The 22,852-nt window shown below is 39.3% G+C and overlaps 1 protein-coding gene across 1 annotated transcript in view; it reads right to left on the bottom strand.

Annotated features, from left to right (window-relative positions):
* Nucleotides 1-1,069: 1,069 nt before the first annotated feature.
* COL25A1 (collagen type XXV alpha 1 chain) overlaps nt 1,070-22,852 on the bottom strand; it is a 130,671-nt gene continuing 108,888 nt past the window's right edge. The window contains exons 27-37 of the mRNA XM_085546631.1: nt 22,163-22,213; nt 21,790-21,816; nt 19,815-19,895; nt 18,584-18,691; nt 17,717-17,770; nt 13,495-13,548; nt 12,313-12,339; nt 11,552-11,605; nt 7,444-7,530; nt 4,684-4,722; nt 1,070-3,927 (exon numbers count right to left, since the gene is read on the bottom strand). Coding sequence (XP_085402757.1) covers nt 3,925-3,927; nt 4,684-4,722; nt 7,444-7,530; nt 11,552-11,605; nt 12,313-12,339; nt 13,495-13,548; nt 17,717-17,770; nt 18,584-18,691; nt 19,815-19,895; nt 21,790-21,816; nt 22,163-22,213 — 585 coding nt within the window. The 3' untranslated portion in view covers nt 1,070-3,924. The remainder of the gene's footprint in view (nt 3,928-4,683; nt 4,723-7,443; nt 7,531-11,551; nt 11,606-12,312; nt 12,340-13,494; nt 13,549-17,716; nt 17,771-18,583; nt 18,692-19,814; nt 19,896-21,789; nt 21,817-22,162; nt 22,214-22,852) is intronic.

The following is a 22,852-nucleotide window of genomic DNA, read 5'->3' as shown; positions in this document are numbered from 1 at the left end:
TCTGAACAGCTGTATGAGGAGCATCATTTTGCCTCGATACAATACCAGAATGTGACATCAAAATCAGCAATAAATAAAGATCAAAAATACATTGTATATTTGTTCCATGAGTTAAAATGCCATGCTTTATCTCACAGGAAGAAAAATAAGTATCCAAAACATCCTGAAAAAGGTTCCCCATACTAACCTCTAAATATGAAGACAAGGACCAATGTCAGACATACTTCATACAGTGCTTAAAAGACTTACTGCTTCTGAAGCAGGACTTCTGCACAATGTGGTTATGCTACACTTGAGTAACAGATGCTTACAAAACTTCATATGAAACAAATACTGAAAACTCTCAAAGAACTAATCATACCTAAAAAGGTCAGCGGTGTAGAAATGGTGTAGACTAACACCACTACACATTTCTACAACTGAAAATACGCTCTTGTCCCAAACTAAGCAAAGCAAACAATTATCTACTTGGAGGAATGCTACTAAAAGATACAACACACAAGGGGGTTCAAGCTGCAGCTTTGCCCTGGAAAAAAAAAAATATAGTAGCACCAAAAGCAATTGCTTTTTAGAAAATAAACATGTTGCAAGTCTTCACAGGGTGCTTCTCTTGATGAAATATTAAACTCAGCTCCCACTGAACACAACTTTTCTAGATACTGTCAGGTTTCATTCCCAGTAAATCTTTCAAGATGCAAATATTTCATGCAAATCTTAGCATCAAATCTGTGTAGTTTAACCTGTGAAATTATCTGCTATCCACTGTGGTCTTTTATATGGAATGAAATTTTCATGAAAATGAACAGTAGGCTTTAAAAATTAGATTATTTGAAAACAAAAGCAAAAACAAAATAACAACCAGAAAAACAACAACATTATTCCTTTTTCCTATGTGGCAGGAGCTAAAGAAAGAAATCATTTTGCAAGACGGAAAAGAAAGTGAGTAAAGGTGCTTAAGTGTTTCATCAGTGGGCTCTCACTGTCAAGGAGTTTGAGGGGAAATGTGTTTCGACTAATATTTAACAGTGGAGTCTATAAAACTTCTTTCCTGAATGAAGAAACTGTGAACCAAAGTTCCGCTGGCTTTATTGAGGCATATAGAAATGGATACTATCAGGACATTTAAAAATAGAGATATACAGATTTAAAAAAATATCAAAGTGCTAATGACAGCATGCAAATGCATAGCTCTTTCTGTTCCTATTTCTTGAAATAAGTACGTTGTATTTGTAGACACTCTCACTATGGCGTCGCCAAATGACATCTACCCAAATAATAAGCATCCCACTTTATTTTCCACTTGAATACTCAGAGGGACCTTTCAGATATAAATAAATATGATCTTAATGTATGATTGCCAGTATTTGATATTTTATAAAAAAAAACATACAACTGCTTGTCTTCACATCTGTAATATAGGTAGCCCCAGCCATGCCAAGGGCATAGGCATAAGGAGCTGCTTCTTGTCAGGAGAGCAGCTTGCTCCTAAACACTGCTTTTTTGAGACGGTGCTTCTTAAGCAAGCAGAAGCAATCTGGCGACTCAATCAATCATGATTTATACATGACGCTCCTTTTGTCCCCTTTGTGGGAAGTCCCTTGCTCACATTAGTGCTGTAGCACTCTGTTAACAAGACTTTATGACATGTGAAGGCATTTACTATTGTAAGTGTAATTATTCAAATAGATTCATACTTGCTTTTCTGAAAATTTAAGCAAATATAAGTATTTTTCCTCATATATGTGAACATTTGTTTATATCTTACTGTTGGAAAGATGGGATTGAGCTGTAAATATATATATATATATTATATTATGTAAATATATACACACAAATAATGTTGGACTTTTGTTATTGTTAGTAAGGTACTATTAGATAGAGGCCACTAGAATAATCTTTAGAGAAAAAAAAAAAAAAAATCTGTGAAAGACCTACCCCCAAGAAAATCTGTTCCTGTCTCTGATACACCAAAATGGCAATAAAATTTTAGCAGAGTGAAAGACAGCATCAGAACGGCTACATATCGATCTGACATTGAAAAGCCATTCGAAAAGTGCAACTACAGCAGGTCCCCATCTTCACAACTTTGAAAGGACTAAGCAAGAAAAAAAAAGCGTATTTCAAGAGGGCAAGATGGAGGATGGATCCATCATGTGGATGGAGACAGCCTGTCTTCCTCGATTTTAGTTTTGGTCTACATATGAAAGACAACGCTCAGAAAAGTAACTAAAAAAGTTTGTGATCATCCTACTATCTACTAGAAACTGAAGTGATATAAAAAAGAATTCCCATCTGTCAAATATGGCACCATCTCTCAGACTAGTCTCTCCAACTACAGTGCACCATATGAAGACTCAAAACTGGAAAAGAAAAACCTTGAGGCATAAACTATACAAATGTGCATGAATTAAGTATTTCTAGTAATAAAAAAGAAAAAAAAAACATAGAAGGAAAACTCCAATGTACCTCTAGAAACCTCATCACCTGAACAGAAGGGGAGAAATAACCACAGCTGGAGCAGTGCGGTGTGATGACATGTGCAGCAGTCATCACAGACTTATTTCCCTCCAATGTTTTATGGGTGACAATGTCCACTAAGGTCATCACAACAGCAGAAAAACAACAAGGTGAGTAAATCAGCCTGTGAAACAAAAATAAACTCTTTTCTTTCTTACATTTAAAGGCTTTAAAGATTGTAGAGGAAAAAAAAAATATAGTTAATACTGAAACAAGATGAATGTGTGACTTGAAGACTTCAATGCCAACACCACAAATGTTGAATAGATTATTGAAATGTATCCTTCATGGCAACCGTTACAGGAAAACTAACCGTAGCTTCCAAAATTCTGCAGAGAAGTTCAGCTAGTTTTATGTCATTTAAATCGCATCACTTGAAAACCACACCATGGTACGCACAGATCTGGTCAGTTCTATTATCCTCCCAGGGAGGATATTCCAATTTGTCCCTGTCTCAAGGATGCTTCTTCCTTCAGCAGTCCCCAGATACAACAAACACAGCACAGGCTGTGCCAATCCTTGAGTAAGGCTGAGAAGCTTCTGGTCTCAGGCGATCCCTGCAGCATCTCTGTAACCTTTCCAAACAGCCCACAGAGAAGCCTGGTTTCTTCTCCACACTTCCCTCGTCCTTGATTAAGCACTCGACAGGGCCTATCGCGAATGTCTTCATGACTGTGAGCAGTGCAAGGCAAACCGATGTTGATTGACAGGCAGGACCCACTAGGCTGGAGGCCATCCACCTGCAGCCGGAACTGTGTTCCCCAAAAATTCAAGGCCTCTTTCTATCCTCCTCTGCTTTATCTCTTTTTAGCAATAAGCCATGGTGTGACTCCCTTGGGATGACAAAAGTAAACAATTCAGAAGCTGGAATCAAAGGTCAACGTGAGCAGCCATTTAGCAAGTGACGTGATCACACAACAAGCAGGTTTGGCACACAAACTCATGCTTTTAGTCTGTAGAAGCAGATGTAGTGGCATGAATCAGTGAAGCATTTAAGATGGACATGGAAGCCAAGTCAGTAAACTCCAATGGCAGCTGGTACAGTACATTTCATAGCATTTAGCTCTTATTTGGTCACAATTTCTTGTAAACTACTTCATGGCACTCATTGTCCATGCAGGTCCGCAAGCCAAAATGTAAGAATTTACAGAAGTAATCAGATTTATGTTATTGATCACTGTATAGATATCTCTAGAGAGAGAATCTTGCAGGTTTGTCCTGCAGTTATGTATCATTTAACTGCAGATGTAAGTGAAAAAAGATGTACACATGGACTATTGCAAACAAGTAGAAGCAGCTACATGTAAACATCTCTCAGACTTGTAAAATCAAATTTTCCATTTTCAACTATAAATACAAAAAGTGGAGCACTATATACACAACTTCATGCTCGTAAGGTTAGACTCATCACTGCAGAGACAAAAAGAGACATAGATTGATCAGGTTAGTAAACCAGTATTTCTGATTTCTATTTCAAACACATAGATATGGCAGAATTTTAAGAGTAGCACCAGGGACTCTTCAGCTATAAATGCAGCTAGGATTTAACTCTGGCTGTGTTTTTATATTTTCTCATGTATTGCTTCACCTACATCTTTACTCAGAACAGTCTGTTTTTAAAACTAGCACTGTCTAAGTTAAAGCTATGCTATAATATGCTGCCACTAACATTAGTGTAAAAGTAATATTACTAATTACACAATTATTATTAGTGTAAAACGTAACAAATAGGAGAATGTATTCAACGGAAAGGTAAGGCAGACAAGGGCAGGATGCACTGTTCTTCTCAGATTTCCCTGAAAAATAGTGTTGTAATAGAGCAAAGCAAATGCTTGATAAAAATACCCTACGTAAGAGCTTTTATAAAGAATTGGAAGCAACAACCATGTGCTGAAACTAAAGGATGTGCAACTCTTCATACGGAAACATTTTAGACTTTCCAGAAATATAAGAGCAGCTGTTTCTAAAATACTGCCTCAATGAGATACTACTCTATACATTACAACCTCATTGCACCAACTACAGTTATGGAGAGTTCTTATTTTGTGTTGCTGCACATGTCGAGATGTCTAAGAGGATCTAAGGTATTGCTCAGTATGACTATGATGGGGTTTTTTGTGTGCCAAGGACATGCTGCCCTGGGGAGAACAGTTCTACCCATCCTACCTTTTGCCAACAGCCAGGCATTGGTAATCCGTCAGGTCCCTGTTTCCATGGGAGGAGAAAAATGAAAAGAGTGCAGTTAGGTTTGATAGCACAGTTACTCTGTCTGCATCTGTTAGAACAGTTGGAGCAGCTTTGTCTTTTTATCAAACAGGTAGCTTCCTAACTTTCTCTCTCCTGTTCTCACAGTGAAGAAAAAGCCACAGGAGGGGTGGTTTGCCCTGTAAACACATACATGCCTTGCAGCCATAAAGATGCTTTTTTACTGCTTATCTAAGTACAAGAACAGTTCAATCACTTTTCTATTGCTGTCAGAGCAACTTATTATTTTAAATATAATCTGTCATTCACAACAATCTACAGCTGGATGTACAAGATCAATGAACAAAAACCATTATCACTTTTATCTGGAGGGTATTCCTTTTCTGGGCCCCTGGTACAAAGCTATTTCAATGATTAGATAGCAAGACTCAAATTTGGCAATTATCTGTTCTGTTCACTTTCAGTGCTAGCTTTTGAATGCAGCAGCAAAATCTTAAAGTCTCAACAGTCCTGAATGACAGAGAACTATTGGGGTTAGCGAGTGCCACACCAATTCTTTTCTGTCACTACCCTACTTTCACATATCTCTATGCACACCACTAATATTAGACCAATTTTTAACCCTGATAATGCAGGTTTTCATAGAACTAATTCCAGCTTACATAACTACATAGGGGTTACCCATCAAAGAGTCATATAGCAAAAGTAGGAGCATGTATCACATTAATAGATGATACCTGAGCATCAAAAAGTTCAGATCTTGACATTTTTTAGAATAAAGAATAGTAACACTTCTTACGTGGATTTGCACACAAAGCGATTAAAGAGAATTATTCAGTGTGCGTCCTTGATGGGAATGGCTTGCTGCCTAAAGCAAGAAACCAATGCTGCTTGCTTAGCAGCTTATTATGGTAAGGACCTATAAATGAAATATATTTTCATTCATCACCAACTGTTAGTGAGCCTCCAGATATAAATGATAATAATGAGACAGAAACATTTTTTAAATTACAAAGGCATGCTTGATTATCCCCAACAAAATATATGAGGTATGGTTACCATTAAGTGGAAGCAAACAAATTGGAGCACGGGCTAATCATTGAATCTATGTATTTAAGATTAAAATTCATTGACCTTAAATTAGAAGAGGTATAGTTGAAAGAAAATGTACTTGATTTAACATTCATCTTAGAGAACCGTGCTTAACCAACAAACAGTATCAGAACATGCAGATCAAATTTCACTGTGAACAATTAAAAAGAATTCTTCCTTACTTCTTTAGAAAATGTGTATGTAGGACTGCTTGCCTGTTTGTTTAGTTTTTAAATGGAAAATAATTTAAACTTACTTTGCCATTAAATCAGTGTTGCCAGATTGGTACAAGGGAGAGGGTCAACGAGTAGAATTTTAGTATAGGTGGGAACTTGAATTCATGCTAACATAGAGTGGGAAGTGTTGTGTGTATTGCAGGAAGGTAAGTTCCAAGGGTAAGACCATTAAATTGGAGACATTAAATAACAAAGACAGTGAGGGTTTGGGCAGCAGACTGTTATCCTCTTACAAACTTCAGGTAAGCTTTTTCCTTTCCAAATCTATTTAAATACTATTTGATGAGCAGACCAGACACCAAAGTTACTGCTTGTATAAGATCTGAGAGGTCAGGCTCCATCCAGCTTTGCTTTCTGGAAACCCATGACATAGTTTTCCAAAATAATATTTTTTCTGATTCTTTTATATAAACTCATTTTGGCCAAATCCTGAAAACATGCCCCCTCAATGACATGGATTTGAAAGGAAGTCCAGGGTGTGGAGCAGCTGGGCAAGGGTTTAAAACTGAGCCAGTGCAGACAGAAGTCACTGGACTTGATTAGAAGTGGTGATTGTGCTGGGGTTCTACAAAGACTTGGGTTCAGGGTCAGTAAGGCAGTAGGCATTTTGGGAGGAAAACAAACAGTTCTCAGGGAAAATGTAGGAAGGATGCAAACTTATAAACTGCCATGTGATGTGGAAGCAAACTGCTGAGAGTTAGGGCTGAGGCATCAGCAGGATAGTGTGCTCTTTCTTTATGGTTACGATCACCAAAGCAGCTGGTTTATTCATGCACATGCATGTGTTATGTGAGTAATGTAAAGTTGACTCAGAAATACATTACTTTACATTAAGAACAGCTGAATACAAACAAAAGGAACCACATGCAGGGTTGGTAGGAAAGAGAAATACTGTACCAATTGGCAAGGGGCATCCAGCCCATCCAGGCCAGGCTGGCCTGGCTCACCTTTTTCCCCCTTAATTCCACGGAATCCCTGTTTGTAAAGATTAACTTGCAATGTTACTGTCAAGGAAATGCCTTCGGTACTGACTTAGCTGGAGCAAACAAATAACATCAGAGAGGCAAGAGGAGCAAGTTCACAGCAGTGATGTAGTTTCAATGTATGAACTCTGGCCCACACTGAATTTGGTCCATTTTCAACATTCAGCAGAAAATAATGAAAAAAAAACAACAACCACCAAGGCTTGCTTGAAGGCCTTAACTCCATTGCTTTAGACCAAATTAGGAGGTTGAAAAACCAACTGTTTCCAAATTTGTGAATCTTGAGATAATGCTGCATTAACAAGTGCAACAGGTGACACACTAGGTGGTGCTTGTTCCTCTCCCCTCATTTCTTATTCCATCAATCTATAGCAGGATGATCAGTTGTCCAATACACAAATGAGACGTACCAATGGGCAAGGTGCATCTAATCCAGGAGCACCCTGTTCTCCTTTCTCCCCTTTAGGCCCCTTTTTGCCTTTCTTTCCCTTTTCCCCCTGTGGATACAATGGTTTGGATAAAACATGTTTCATTCTTTTGGAAAAAAATAAAATAAAAAAAGATTGGTTGAAAAGTTTGAGTTTTTCTTTTTAAGCCAATGGAGAGCTGAAAGGACACTTACCACTGTGTTCTGGTTTGGTTGGTGCATTATGTGGAAAAATAAATTATATGATCACAAGCAAGAACTGCAATCAGTCGGTATTAGTTTGCGCTGTTGACATTTCCTGTCAGTATCACAAATGTTTTGAATCCTAAAACAGGGCTTGAAATCACTGATCTCTCCAGTTAGAAGCGAATCTGCAAATTCCCCTAACTCCAGAGTCCAAAATGAGAGGTTTCCTATTTGCTCTAAATGACAGTTCTGAAGTGCACACAGATTCATCAGCTTCTTCAGAAGATTTGTCACAAGTCAAAAGAAGCTTTGCAAGAGTGGAGGACACCGGCATAGTTTCTCTGAAAGTTCAGAAGGGATGGTACAGTCAGTCACTGGCAGAATTCTGTCAAGAGTTATGATGTCTCATCAAGGGTAAACTTGGCCTGGTGCATCCTTTGCTGAATTGACCTCCTGCACTCTGATAAGAGTCTAGGACAAATCCTATTCTTGGTTATGTCCATGGAAACCTGCTGCCATCACCAAGGGTGTGCTCCTGTCACTTTAAATACAATGGGATCCTTTATTTCAAACCCTGTTAGAGGAATCAAAGCACCCAGACTGCTTGATGGAGAGGTTCTGTGGCACTTTCAAAGAGTTCATAATGACTTGAGACCATAAACTAGCTAAAAGGGATCATTAGAGCTCCTTTATTTGAATAGCCTGATGTTTGACAAGTCTTGATTTAACTTCTATTTAAATGTTCTTCCAACAGCAGAGAGCATTTCATCTACTCATCTTACTGTAAAAGTCCTTTGATTTTAAACTAAGTTTTCTTTTTAAATGTAAAACTTCCAGTGCTTTAATTACTCATGGAATGAATGGATCCCTTCAATAAAGCTACCTGCATAAATGACCTCACCTTCAAGCAGTATAAGATGTTTAGAGAGTTCATTTTCTAATTGATTTCACACCAGTTGATCACAATGGTAAATGAGTTTCAGGCTTGCTCTCAAATTCACAAAAATCAAAAAAGGTTCAGTTAAGGAAAAAAAAGAAAGAAACAAATTGGGCTGCAGTTGTAAAAATGGGATAGGAAGGATGAGTGAATCAGGAATATCACAAAGAAACGGGAAAAATAGTCATAGGAAAATTAGTATGACATTGGAGAACCAGCAAGCGAGGTTGTGGCTATTGGGAGGATTTTATTTGTGAGGAAAAGGCTAAAAAAGACAGGGGAATTATGGGGAATGATGATAGAAGGAGAAGGAAGGGATGCCCCTTTGGAAAGACAGGTTGGTTTTGGTGAAGCATAGTAAACAGACATCTAACTAGCACCACACCAGCACGGAAAGTCTTAAATTCATTCACAGACAGAAAAAGCATATTTTTTTTTTAACAGAAATAAAAAATAATCAGCTGTAACATGTTTAAATAGAGAGGAAAGCACATTATTCATTCAGCATCATAGCATACTTGACACATTCAAATGAAAAAATATCTTTTCCATGAACAAAATGTATTACACTTGTGATATGATAGACAAAGTCCCTTGTTTATCTTTTCTGTGTGCCAAAAAGTTTCAGGATGATTCTAAGAAAAAAGCAACCCAAACATTACCCATCTGTACCAAACTGTAAGGCTGTGATGTATAAAAAGCACAAGTTGGCTGTGTTTTCACGTTAAACCTAGAAGCATGGCATTATAGCACAGGATCTTAACAGCTTCAGGGACAAATCTCACTTTGTTTGTGCTCAGTGCAACACAGATATGTTTACTGTGAGTAGATGTAAGCACAGAGCATTCACATACTTCAAAAATGATTATCAGAACAGATCGTACAGTTTGATTTCTGCCTCCTTTACGTCTTTAGGACCTCTATTTCATTAATTTGCTGTGTTACAAGTCATCAGGTGTCTAGTTATACTTAAAGCTTTGCAGGGCAAACCTGTGATCCTATTTGAATCAACACAGTGCCCATATGTGTAGAGAGTAGTCTTAGTTCCTGAGGACTTGACCAGTTTTCCCATGGACTGAGCTCTCCTCAAGTACTTATTGTCCTTACCAAGACCTACAGAGCTCCAGAAGAAATACAGAGCACGAAAGGTCATGCAGATGAATAAGAAAAAAAAAAGGTTTCTTTCCTGTCCTTCCTCATGGCCTATAGAAATGTCAGTTTGTGGCACTTCTGTAAAAGAGCTATGTCTGGCAGAATCTCCAGTCACAGAATTGCTGAGGTTGGAAGAGACCTCTAGAGATCATAGAGTCCAATCATCTGTTAAAGAAGGTTTCCTACAGCATGTCACACAGGAAAGTGTCTAGATGGGTCTTGAGTATCTCCAGAAAAGGAGACTCTAGAAAATGTCTGGGCAGCCTGGTCCTGTGCTCCATCATTCTCACCATAAGGAAGTTCTTCCTTGTGTTCATATGGAACTTCTTACATTACAGTTTGTGCCTGTTGCCTCTTATCCTGCTGCTGGCCACCACCAAAAAGAGCCCTGCCCCATCCTCTTGACACCTTTAGATACTAACAAGCATTGATAAAAGCCCCTTTCAATCTTCTCCAGGCTGAACAGTCCCAAGACTCAGCCTTTTCACATAAGGGAGACGTAGCACCACATGCAGAGCTGTGGCAGCACAGGGAGTAAAACGAACAGGATGATGCCTTCCCAGCCATCCTGGTGAAACCTCAGTACTCTTCTGCCAACCCTTATATCAAGAGATAGCTGCCCTTTTGGGATCAGGGCTCCCTCTCTGCCCTATGCACATAATATCTTTTCTTAAAGCTTCTTCCTTTTTGGCAGTAGGAAAGTTGAATGTGGAATTGAATCACCATTCTTTTTTCAGCAGTTTTCTAAAACTCTTTACCGAAGCAGAATGCAGTACATAAGAAATGTTTTTAAACAAATAATAGACTTCCATTCATAAAACTTCAAAGTATAAAACCAACCGTACAAATATTTTGATGCGAAGTGCTCCTGAGCTGTAATTTTATAGAAGTAATGGAAGCTAGATATATTTTTTTTTTTTACAGCCAAGTTAAGCAGACATCATAATGCAAACACTGACGTAGTTTTACTGTTGAGCTGTCGACAGGCTAAAGCAAAAAATACTGGCCTAGGATTTATTCTCAAAACTGAGGCAATGAGCTACTCACCTATCAAGACATATCAGTGAAAAATGTACATCACTCTCAACTGTGTTTTAGTCATTATATTAACTTTTACATTTCAATTTGAAGTTATCTAACTAGAAATTAGCTAATCTCAACTTCTTTGAAGGGATTCTTTCTCTACACACTGTTGGTCCTAAATTGCATTTTACTGAACAAATTTCCATGCCACGGTGTCTGGACAATGAAAATGACATCAGGCCTCTTCTGTTACCAACCCTGTTTGGTTTACCAGAAATGTAGTGTAAGATTTAACTCATCCACAATCATCACAGAGTACTTTTCTTAGCTGTAAATAAACCACTACCAATTGTAAAGATTAGCACAGTTCTTATCCTTTGCCACTTTGTATGGGACAGGCAGTGTGTGCAGGCACAGTGCACTGACAGTTACAGTTACACTGAAATTCTGCTGAGGCTCTGAGTCTCCTGTATGAAATTACTACCAAATTTACTCATTTCAATGATGTCTGCATTAAAAGTTTCAGGCTGACAAGGACTTTCAACAAGTGTAGATGAATGGAGAAAGCGAGCCTAAGAACAAGCTGTGCTTTGGCACTCATTGGTAGCACTAGTTCTGTGCATAAATTTTCATGATTCTTCTAACACGGGGTTTTGTTTAGTGCATATCTGTGAGCTGCCTTTTGGCACACAGGGAAAACAAAGATTAGGTTGAATGGGATGATTTATGGAATAAAGACAGCAGAGCTGACTGGGCCAAGGAACCAAGCAACAGTTAGTAACACTGTGGTCACCTTTTCTCCCTTTTCTCCTATTTCACCCTTTTCTCCTCGAGGACCAGGGAAACCCTAAAAAAAGAAGGGACAAAGGTAGGTCGACTTCTATTTGCATGCAGGTTAAGCTTTTAAATACTCTTGGAAAGTGTGCAAAAAAAAAAAGTGACCTTGTTGCATACTTTATATGTACACATGCTTTGTGCACTGACATGCATGCACATGAGAGCATGTGAAACAAGTCTGAGGTGTTTGGCAGTGTCATTTTGCTGGTAAGGGAAAGGAATTAGATCACTCAGAATGGTTCATGCTTTGTCACCTATCTGTGAGTTTATGGAGGAGATTCCTCCAAGTTAGGAATTTCCATGGACAAGAGGCAAAAGCGTTCAGCAAGTCTTTTTTTAGCATGCCAAGAAATGGGTCTACAATTTTAAATGCATCACTTGTAAGTTATGGAATTATTGCCATTATTTAGTGATAAATTTACTTGATTAAATGTTAGCAACTCCAGGTGAGCCACAGGTTTGACTGTGGCAGTATTTTGACTTCCAAAGGAGCAACTATTCTTACTCCTAAGAATTACTTCTGGTGAGATCTGCAGGCAAGGGCTATACACCGCACAGCCTTGGATCCCTTTATCATAGGGAAACAGCAGATGCAGCATTCAGTGCACTCTTTGTAGGTACTGCATGCAACCTTAATGGAAACGTGTTTATCAGTAAGCTGTTTCTTGCAAGACGCTTACCTACCATTGTGAGGCATTGTTCATTCATATTACTTACATCAAGGCCAGGCTCGCCATCTTTGCCCTGCCAAAGAACCACACAAGCTCTATTAGTGTCCCTAAGCTTGGCTACCCGAGGCCAACTCCATGTCCAGTACTGCACTTGCTCCCTGCAGCAGCGGCATGGCTCAGAGCACACATAACGCACTGCCGTTAAGGAAGGACGCGGCAGTCAGTGTTTAACACTTCCAGAAACTGATAACTTGACTGTAAAATTGCAGTGGGTTGTAGGCAGGTTGCAGGAGTGGGCTAAAAATAGATTACAAGTGGAAACTGAAAATGCCTTTTTTTCTTCTTTTTTAATTAACTCACAAAAAAAATGACCTTCCAGTAAGCATGTGCTGCAAGCTGATCCAGCATTCCACAGAGCCTGAAACTCTCTCTTCTCATTGACTCCTGATCCAATTAAATGCATCCAATTAAACCCCAAGCCTGTATTCAACCTAAATTAATTTTGGCCCAAACAGATTAGGCTGGAGAGGGCATGGAGGTACTGTAAGCTCTCAGAGAGCCTGGTTCTGCCTGGAGCAGCACAGTGGCGCAGCATTCCTTGTGTCAGTGTAGTGGTGAAACCTGACCATCAGCAAAGTAAGCTATTCCTTTCAGTAGGGTTACCCTCATTCAGGCAAAGGAAGTTCTCACTCATATTTTAGGACTGGCCAATACCTTTTACATGTTGGCTTTAACACAGACCATCTCCACCCAGGAATGTTCAACAACAAACTTCTTCCTCAAAGTCCTTCTGAACACAATGCACGGCATTAAAACTGATGTCTTTGTAGTGTCAAACAAAATAGTATAGCAAAGGAGCCTTGCAGCAAGGAAATACAAACACTTTGTTGACTCTGATTCCAGGAATCAGAGATTTCATCCTGAAGTCCTGCAGCTTCATCCCCTAGCAGCCCAGATTGCAAGCTGCACAAACAGGAACACCTGAATTCTGGATTTGCTCTCACTTGCTGCTCAATGGCAGGTCTGTTTCTTTACTTTTGCATAACCACAGGCATGAGCAGGAACCTACCTCTGTGGCACCAGCCAGTGACCTTGCATTGTCAGGGATTATTATCTAGCTTTTCCTTTTCCAACCAGGTGTATCACTGGGTCAAAAGCAGTCATACAGCACACAGGTTAATCAAGGAGTGTTGAAAAGCACAACAGGTACAAACTACATGCAACTTACAGGCAAGCCATAGGGTCCTCTGGGTCCAGGGTCACCTACAGTTCCTTTTTCACCCTAAGAAAAGATTATAGAAGAAAGAAACAAGAATGTTATTTGGCTTAAACAACATTTATGAAGTGCTTTCTTTACCTTAAAACTTAGGAGCTCCTAAATCTTCAGAGCAAAAAATAGAAGAAGCATCTAGAGGGATGCTATGAAAATCACTTTGAAATATAATACAGAGTGAACTTTTCCAAATGAAATGAAATTTCTAGATGACCAACTTCAGATTGCCAGTATCAATCATCTGTGCACTCCAGTAGATCACCAAGACTGACGATGGAGCAAAACTTGCTGTGCAGGTAAGCATTAACCCATGCAAGGGTGAGCACACCTTTGGTATTAATTCATTATTTTATTTAGTATTAATACATCATTCTTTGTTATTAAAAGCACAGGACAATGATGTATATATGCCTAATCAACAGAGTAGTACACCTGCACAGCCAAGTCCCTTAGCCCAGCTCTAAAAGAGCATGGCTAAATCTAGATTGCACTGACAGGATAATACAAAACAGTAGGCACCAGGATAAACTGAGAGTCTGAACCTGCTGCTGAATAATCACAACAATAAGGAGTTTATCAGAGAAACTGATGCTTGATTGTTTTAGATACTTCACATTTTTATGGTGATTAATGCTGTCTGCCTGCACTACAGTGCAGAGAAGTTCAAACGTGTAATGCCCGATCTTTCTCTGTTCTGTAAATCTTCAGCCCATTCTGAGCAGTGCTGAGGCTGGATACTGAGGCAGAGCAATAGGAGTCACTGGGAAGCAACAGCTCGTTTACAGAGCAGTAAATCCCCTGCAGCTTTAAAACTTTCTGCTGAGAAGAAACTAATGTGCTGACCTATGTATATAGCAGCTACAAAACTGTTCGACAGATACCTGAAATACATCAAGACTGGTTAAGTATCTTTCTTTTTTCCAATCTCAATCAGCAAAGATGACTGTACAAAGTCCCCACAAGACAGCCTAAACATATGGTAGACATAAAAATGCTTAACGCTTAGCATATCAGTCTAGGGAAATAGTCACATCTGTTATGTAAGAATATATTCAGAGAACTGTATCTCACAATTTTTGCCTCCAATCCAAAGCACATGCTGAGGTGTGTTTAGAATATCAGATGAGGTCCTGAATGCTTATGGATTATATAAGATTGATGAATTGTCACAGGCATGTTGCCCTGAGTAATCATGAGGAAGTTTTCCCTTCAGGAAAGTTTCCCTTTCACCAAGTTCAGAAATGGTTTTAAGATTTTTTTTATTTATTTATTTTTTTTCTTGAAAGAGAATTCATAGTACGGCCTGGGTTGAAAAGGACCACAATGATCATCTAGTTTCAACCCCCCTACTATGTGTAGGGTCACCACCCACCAGACCAGGCTGCCCAGAGCCACATTCAACCTGACCATTGAATGCCTCCAGGGATGGGGCATCCACAACCTCCTTGGGCAACCTTTCCAGTGTGCTACTACGCTCTGTGTGAAAAACTTCCTCCTCATATCTAACCTAAACCTCCCCTACCTCAGTTTAAGACCATTCCCCCTTGTCCTATCACTGTCCACCCTTGTAAACAGCTGCACCCCTCCTGTATTTGACTGCATAACTGGTGTCTCATACTACTAATTGCCACTTTTCCTTCTGCCAAGGGAAATACATAAACACAGCACCAAAATGTTCACCAGTATCATTCTTGAGTAACACACTGGAACAAGTTGCCCAAGGAGGCTGTCGATGCCCCATCCCTGGAGGCATTCAAGGCCAGGCTGAATGTGGCTCTGGGCAGCCTGGTCTGGTGGTTGGCAATCCTGTTCATCTGAGGAGTGAAACTAGATGATCATTATGGTCATTATTTTCAATCTAGGCCATTCTATGATGATATAATTCAATGTTCACCATCTATAACAGCTTGAAATGAAGAGAAAAAATTACATGGCTAAGCAGTGAGTTAATAGCACAATTATTCTAATACTTATTTTCCTATTTTCTAGTGACATGCACTATTTCCCCATTCCCCATTTGCTCCATCTACATAAGGGGTTTTTTTTTGTGGTTTTTTTTTTTGTTTGTTTTTGTTTTTGATTTTAAATAAAAGACTGTCTGAAATAAGTTTGAAACAAACCAACCAGTGCTAATTTGTACAAGTCTGTTCTACCTAAGAAGAGCAATTAATCATTACCTCAAATGTTCCCTATGTGACAGTGAAGCCATGGTTTCTACATATGACATCATTAGGCTTTTTAAATTTATTATTATTTTAATTCCTTAATTTTTAAGCAGTCATAAATAAGTAGCGACCAGTATTTTACAAGTATTCTCTTAAAGTGAGACTACCTTTCCAAACTTAAAATAACATGGCTTTATGAATGTGGCTGTTTCACGTTAGTGTTCCTTAGTGCCCTTTTGGGCTAATTACTGTCCCAAGGTTTTTCTTATCATCAGGGAAACAGGTGATCCTGTCCAGTGGCGGAGTGGTGGCTTTGTGCACTATTATTAATTAAAAGGTGAAATCTGAAATCTGCAGGCAAAACATGTTTTCATCCTGCTTTCACATAAACAAGTTCAACAGCTGCAAGTGCAGCTTATGAGACTCTGTTAAAAATACACGATTTGTTATTTAGACAACAAGTCATTTATCAACCTCAGGCACCTATCAGATGACCATTATATGCACACATCCTCTTCCCAAACAACATTAACTTATTAAATAAAGGATTATAGCAATAATCAGACTAGATGTCTGCTTGGGGAAAAAAAAATAAATCCATCTTTCTGATGAACTTCCATTCATTTTGGCTACACAGAGAATAGTGGGTGCGCACAACTTAGTTTCAGTACTTTTTGCAGATCAGTCTTTGCATGCAAATGGAATTACTGAATTGATTTACATTGCAGTAACTCCTGTCTCCTTTGCAACTACTTCTTGTCAACAGTCATGAAAGGGCTAATTCTAGATCCAGCTGTATGACTTATTATGACCTTGGAGAACGGCATAAGGAAGAACAATTGCAGTCATTTTCCGTACATTAGAAGGATAGTTTATATCATAGCATTTTGTTTTTAATGGAAAATTCAGGAGTAGGAACATCCTTCACAACTGAAGTTCATAATCTATGAATACGGTACCTCTATTTATTTCTATATGCATCTCTCATTTAAATTATTTTTGGAAATGCAGAATACAAAATGTGACCATCTTTCCACAGAGCTGATAGAAAAAAAAATAAAAAATGTTGCTTTAGTGGAAAAAAGACCTGCATCTGTAATCCATGAAGAAGAAGAAATACTCAAGCCCTAAGACTAACCACTAATAAGATTGCTACAAGACACTGTTTCTATTTTGAAACCATGCTTCACGTCCTGTATTTATTCCCCAACAAACTGTAGAAATGAATGCTCGAGTCACGCATACCTCTGTCTGACATACTTCTGTTTGAGCTAACTGGACCTGAGCCATATGGCTGTGTCCCTAATGCAGCAAGTCTGAGGTCATTTCAACACAGCTGTTTTGTTAAACTGAGAAATTCAAAGAGACATAATTCTGGGCTGGGATCTCCGTGGAGGTTATATTTAGTGTAAGGTACCACTTATGCTTTCTTGTTGTACAAGTTCACGGTAGTATTGCTGAAGATGACAGACTCATAGTTAAAGATTAAGAGCCCTACCCTATTCTCATTGGAGAGGATTTACCATGAATATTCCAAATTAAATAGGAGGGTTCCTATTTTCTATACTTAAGAAAAAGAAGGAAGTTTTAGATTTGTAGAAGTTAGTGTTTTTGAAGATAAAAAATGTAATGCAAATCGCTGCATAATACTCATTTGCCTTTTCAGATCTATAATCCCCAGATCACTCTATCAACTAATTTATTCTCTTAAACTATTTATGCTAATTAGAGAAATTAAGTAAAATTATGTCACACGTAACACTGCAAATATGAAACTCCTGCAAGGTCCTTACTGATTAGTAATTACAAAATACCAGTTCTTAAATTAATGAGTTACCAAATCAAACATAAATGTGCGTATATCTTGAATGCATATACAGTTCTGGGTTGATCCTCACACAGATGAGACACCAATTGGTTTAGTAACATCTGGACGCACTGTAGTAGCCTTGTGACATTGTGCTATTGTGGCCCTGTCTTCAAAAAGAAAAGCACACGGAATGCATACTTACTCTGTCTCCTTTAGGGCCTGCAGGGCCATGGGGACCAACTGGGCCATCTACACCCTGTGCAGGGAAACCAAGAGGTTAAGAGAGAGGTCCAGTTCCTCCAAGTTGTTAGCTTTAGTATCTGTCTTCTAGCCAAGAAGTAATATGGAATCAGTCATCACCAGATGAAAATGCAGATTTAATTGTGCTGGGACCTGGGCAAACAAATCTGTTTGACATTCAAAAGTCAACCTATAAAGCTGTCACATTTCAAAGTAGCCCATCTTTTTTTTCTAGTTGGATTAGACTTCCTTCATGGAAGTCATACAAAGATTTTGAAAAGTTACTGAAAGAAATTTGGCTAGTGGAAGTTGAAGGTTCAAATAATGCTTACTTTTGAACAATGGGTTCTTTTATGAAATCTGAAATGTCCACTTTATTGGTGGACACACCCCATTAAGGAGATCCATACTTGATTCACTTTATAATGCTAAGAAACAAAGAATCTACTATGTATTTTAAATACAACAATGCTTGCAGTAGAACCCCAGCACACCTGCTTCTGTTTCACTGACTCCATATTAGCACAAAACAAGTGTGCTTTCCCGCATAAACCAAATTCCTAACCTTACTCAGGAAAGCAGGACCCCAGCCAGCACAGACAGTGCAGCAGTTACCCAACCAAATATCAAGATTTCTAAGACTCAGAGCGTCCTTCTGCTGCAAATCACATTCTCTTTTCCCCGCTCACTGCCCTAGGAGGCTGCTTGAAGCCCCTGTGACAGAGCATGGAAGATGCATGCGATGTGTGGCCTTCATTTCTGTGGGCCATGTATTCTGGGATGCACACAGCCTGGGTAACACAGTGACATGGACAGACAAGGGACTCACCCGGGGTCCTGGCTTGCCGTCTAAGCCAGATGCTCCCTGTGTGGTTAGGTGGAAGCATGGATGATGGGTACGACACGGGTGACAAGAACGTGAGATTAGTAAGTGGTGCTGATGAAGAAACATAATTCAAATGTACAGTACGAATTGTGACAGGGTTCTGGGACGGGTATCACATTACTACAGCATGTTAGTTAAAATTCACATGAAACATCAAGAGCCCGAATGGGTTCTGACATTAGTGTAGAACCAGTGACCCACCCCTGCCTTCCCACCACAGCACATTCTCCCAGAATAAACCTGAAGCTACACAAGTACTCCAAACACCAGAAGTTGGGGTGTTTTCAGCCTTAACACGCAAATATTTACTTTGTCATTTACTTGCATGTTTTCTAACTTGTAAATAGGGACAATACTGAATGCCCTACTACACAAAGCAAAACACAACAGCGTATGCTAAGAGAGATAAGAAGTATTTAAGCACATTATGCAGCTAACAAAGCCTGGGCTCTGCCTACAATGACCCCATTCATTCCCAGGACGCACGGCCCGGGGAACAAACACGATTTCAGTTTTCCCACTCAGCTCTCCGCTCCGCCCGGCGCTGCGGCAAAGCCGGGTCGGCATCCTTAGGGACGGGAGGACCTCTGCTGGGTCACCTGCGAATAGCAGGGGAATGGGCTGCTCGGCTGGGATTAGCGGAGCTTATCTGTCTACCTGGGGCATAGGGAATAAACTGGGCCAATTAAAAAAAGAAAAGTCATAATAAAGTGGGATGGGAAGAGGAAAAAAAATCCAATAGTGATATAGTAGCGTTGAAGAGCCATTTTCTAGAAAAATAATTTAAAAATAATAACCCCTAAGCCAGTTTTTAACTCTGCTTAGGTAGACCTCTCCATTCTACAGAGGAAGAATAACTGAAGGTGTGAGGAGGTAGGGGGGATGCCCGTTTTAACACAAACACCATACAACACTGAACTAACAAAATGATGAATGTAATGGGGTTGATGACATCCTCATGACACTGAATGCCTTCAAGTAACATGTAACAAAAAACCTGACAGCACCGGGTATTACAGAACTTGACTTGGACAAACAAAAACAGGCTGGTGCTTGGCTCTACCACGGTTTATTCTACATATGCTGTTGGGCAAACCAGTGTTGTTCATTGTAAGCAGAAAGAGAAGTTTGCAATTTGCACCGAAGTTGAATAGATTTGGGATTTTTTACTTACTGGAAGACCAAGGGGCCCTCTGTCACCCTTTTGACCTTGTTCACCCTTCAATCCTTTAAGACCATTTAACCCTGGTTCACCCTAAATATAAAAGTATAAATGCCAAATTTGTGGTGCTATAATGGGTGCTTAAGCTGGGATAGAAGAAGCCAGCCTCAGAAATGCAAATTCCAGTTTAAAGGAAAGACTCACATTCAGCCTTCTCAACAGAAGAGAACCTGGGCAAAAGTACTTGGGAGATATCTGATGCAGACTGACGTCTGTGTGAAAATACTGGAAACCTCTGAGCAACAGATTCTCAATAACTATCACCTTATTTAGGTAGTTGGAATTAATCATGCATTTCAGGGCTTTTGGGGATTTCCTCAAATCCCACGGTCCATTCTCTACAGATAATTCAAATTGAAAGAGAACGTTCTGAAAACCAAGCCTCAAATCTAAAATCTCCTACAGTGGGATCTCCTGTTTTGGAAGGAATCAATATTTTTCCTATGGCAAACTGGAATTTGCACCAAAATCTCATTTAAAGATATTTTAAACCTTTAAGCATATATAATTAAGCTGAAGCAAATTGAAAGCAGCAGTATACATTATACAGCATCAAGCTGGAGGCCTGTAGTTTCTCTGCTCATACAGAAAGGCTTAAACAACATAAGGAATGGCACTTGTCTCGTTGTGATTGTTAAATTATGCATAGGTTATTACATTAAACGCTAGTAAGAGGATAATGGTGGGCTTGCAATCTCCAATAAATCATTCTCACATCACGAAAATCTGCCCCAGCATGAAGGCTACCCAGTCAAAAAGGGTATTGACTGGGCCTACCTCTTTAGGGAAACATAAATGTGTGTGTTTTTCATCCAGGCTGCTCCCCATGGTCCTGTTCCTAGGCTTCCCTTTGATGTATTATGCTACTTTATACCATATACATTTAAAATAAAATTCAGAATAAGACCTAGTCTACTGCCTTAAGTAATTCCAGACATCTGTGCCCCCTTGGCACCCTAAGTAGCCATTTCTTCATTCCTCCATTTGACTCAATGTGACTTTTAGAGCAGTAGCACTGAAAATGCTGAAAAACAGACCTGAGAAGTTTCACAAAAACCTGGGTGTTAAGCCAAAAGCCTGAAGTAAGGCAGGTCTGGTGTGTAAATGGAACAGACTTGACTTCAAAAAATGACTGATGACTTCAGATTCTTCTGCCAAGGTGACACAAATAGTCTTACAAGACATCAAGCCTGTGAAGATTTTCTTGCAACTTAAGCCACATCAAAAACTAAAAGAAAGAACTCCTTATCTTATATTTTCTTTTAGAAAGGTGCATGTGATCAGGGAGCTGTGATGGTTAAAAGGCTCATTCCTGACAGCAGCACCAGCCCCGTAAATGTAGATAGAGTCCTTACAATCCATCTTCATGTACTGCGCTGTAGAAGATGCTCAGAAGATCTGCCTCATCAAGGATTGTGGGTTGGAAAACATGAAAATACACAAATAAACTTGTGGCAGGGAACTTGTGCAGTGTGTGAAGGAACTGGCCAGCAGAGGACACAGAACCAAAGAAAGTGAGAGCCCACTCATGCTGGAAGAAGTAGGAGAGGCAAGAGAGTATGTAGAAAGAGGGGTATGTCTGACTGAGCGTATGTCACTTCTATGTTCAGAAGTAAACCCAAATGAATAGGAGTTGTAGCTTGCCCACCACCGGGAACTGAAATAATTTAGAGCCACAGAACAGATATCAATACAAAAATTGGATTATTCAGCCAGTGCTCAGGAGAAATACTAACTAGATGCAATCACAGAAAATTTAAAATCTTTTAAGCAATCTTTCAGTATTAAAATCTGCTTTAAGGTTTAAGAATATCAGAAACATTTACTGAATGAGACATCAGACAAAACATAGCTGCATGCATTAAAGAACAAAGAATGACACTTCACAGACATCAAGCATGACTATTCGAGACAGTCATTAATTTACCTTTGGGCCAGGCAGGCCATGAGGTCCCTGAAAATAAAGATACCATGCTCAATTACAAAAATACTCCATGAGTTTTTATAAGAGCTTGCTGCTCTATATGGGTGCAAGTTACATCTGTTCTTTTATTCTTGCAAATGAAATGCAGCTGCCAATAAAGCAACTGTAAACACCTGATTTAGAGAATAAACCAGACCACTAACGTGTTTACACCAGCATAGGCAGGTGCAATTTGTTTCTCACTTCCAATATACTTGAGGGTCCTAAATTAGGCTCCCCTCCAACTGTCATTTACTCTCACAGAATTCTATTAATCAGACATTAAAATAAGCAGGTTCAAGCACTTCCCAGTCTGTTCTCTTCTTCCCAAGCTTACCATAGGGCCTGGAGGACCATGTGGCCCTGGAGGTCCAGGAGGTCCTATGATCTATGGATAAACAAACAAACAAACAAGGAGGTTAAATAATGCACAGCAAAGAAATTACCCACAAATACCAAAATTCAGTTTGATCCTTCTTCTGCTGGCAAGCACTTATAAATGTACCATTGCAATGGTACACCACGACAGCATATCTAGAAAAGGGTTTTAGAAATGGCAATTACTGTAACTTGAAAGACTGGGTGCTTGAAGTGTGCAATTACCTGTGCCATATGGCAACATGCCTGTCCCTAATTCTTGCTCCTAGGCTCGAAGATACACTTTGGAACAGTATGGGGCAAAAAAACACGTCTAACGCAAGCAGTACTGAGATGTGCTCAGACTTTTATATTTTATGGGGTATGCTCCTTAGCTGTCTCTGTACTATGTAATCTGCAAGAGCAGAAAATGCTGAAGGTGCTGTGCAATTCCTTCCCAATAATGATGAATGGAAAAAAGATACTAAATGATTCAAACTTTTTCAAGACTGCCCTTTTTCTCTCCTTTTATTCTGCTTAGCCCACTTGTATCAAGAATTCCCTGAAGTCATTAACAGAGGTAATCAGGTTGCTCAGGCATGTAGCTCATGCTTATTTTGTGTTGTGTTTCTGTATTCTTAATGAATCCATAGAAAAGAATTTCATGATG

The sequence above is a fragment of the Coturnix japonica genome, chromosome 4 (genome assembly GCF_054131305.1).
Source record: "Coturnix japonica strain WE chromosome 4, WE-NBRP24, whole genome shotgun sequence".
In the NCBI taxonomy this organism is placed as follows: domain Eukaryota; kingdom Metazoa; phylum Chordata; class Aves; order Galliformes; family Phasianidae; genus Coturnix; species Coturnix japonica.
Note: the sequence above shows the minus strand (reverse complement) of the source record. Positions and strands in the feature narration are given on the sequence as shown.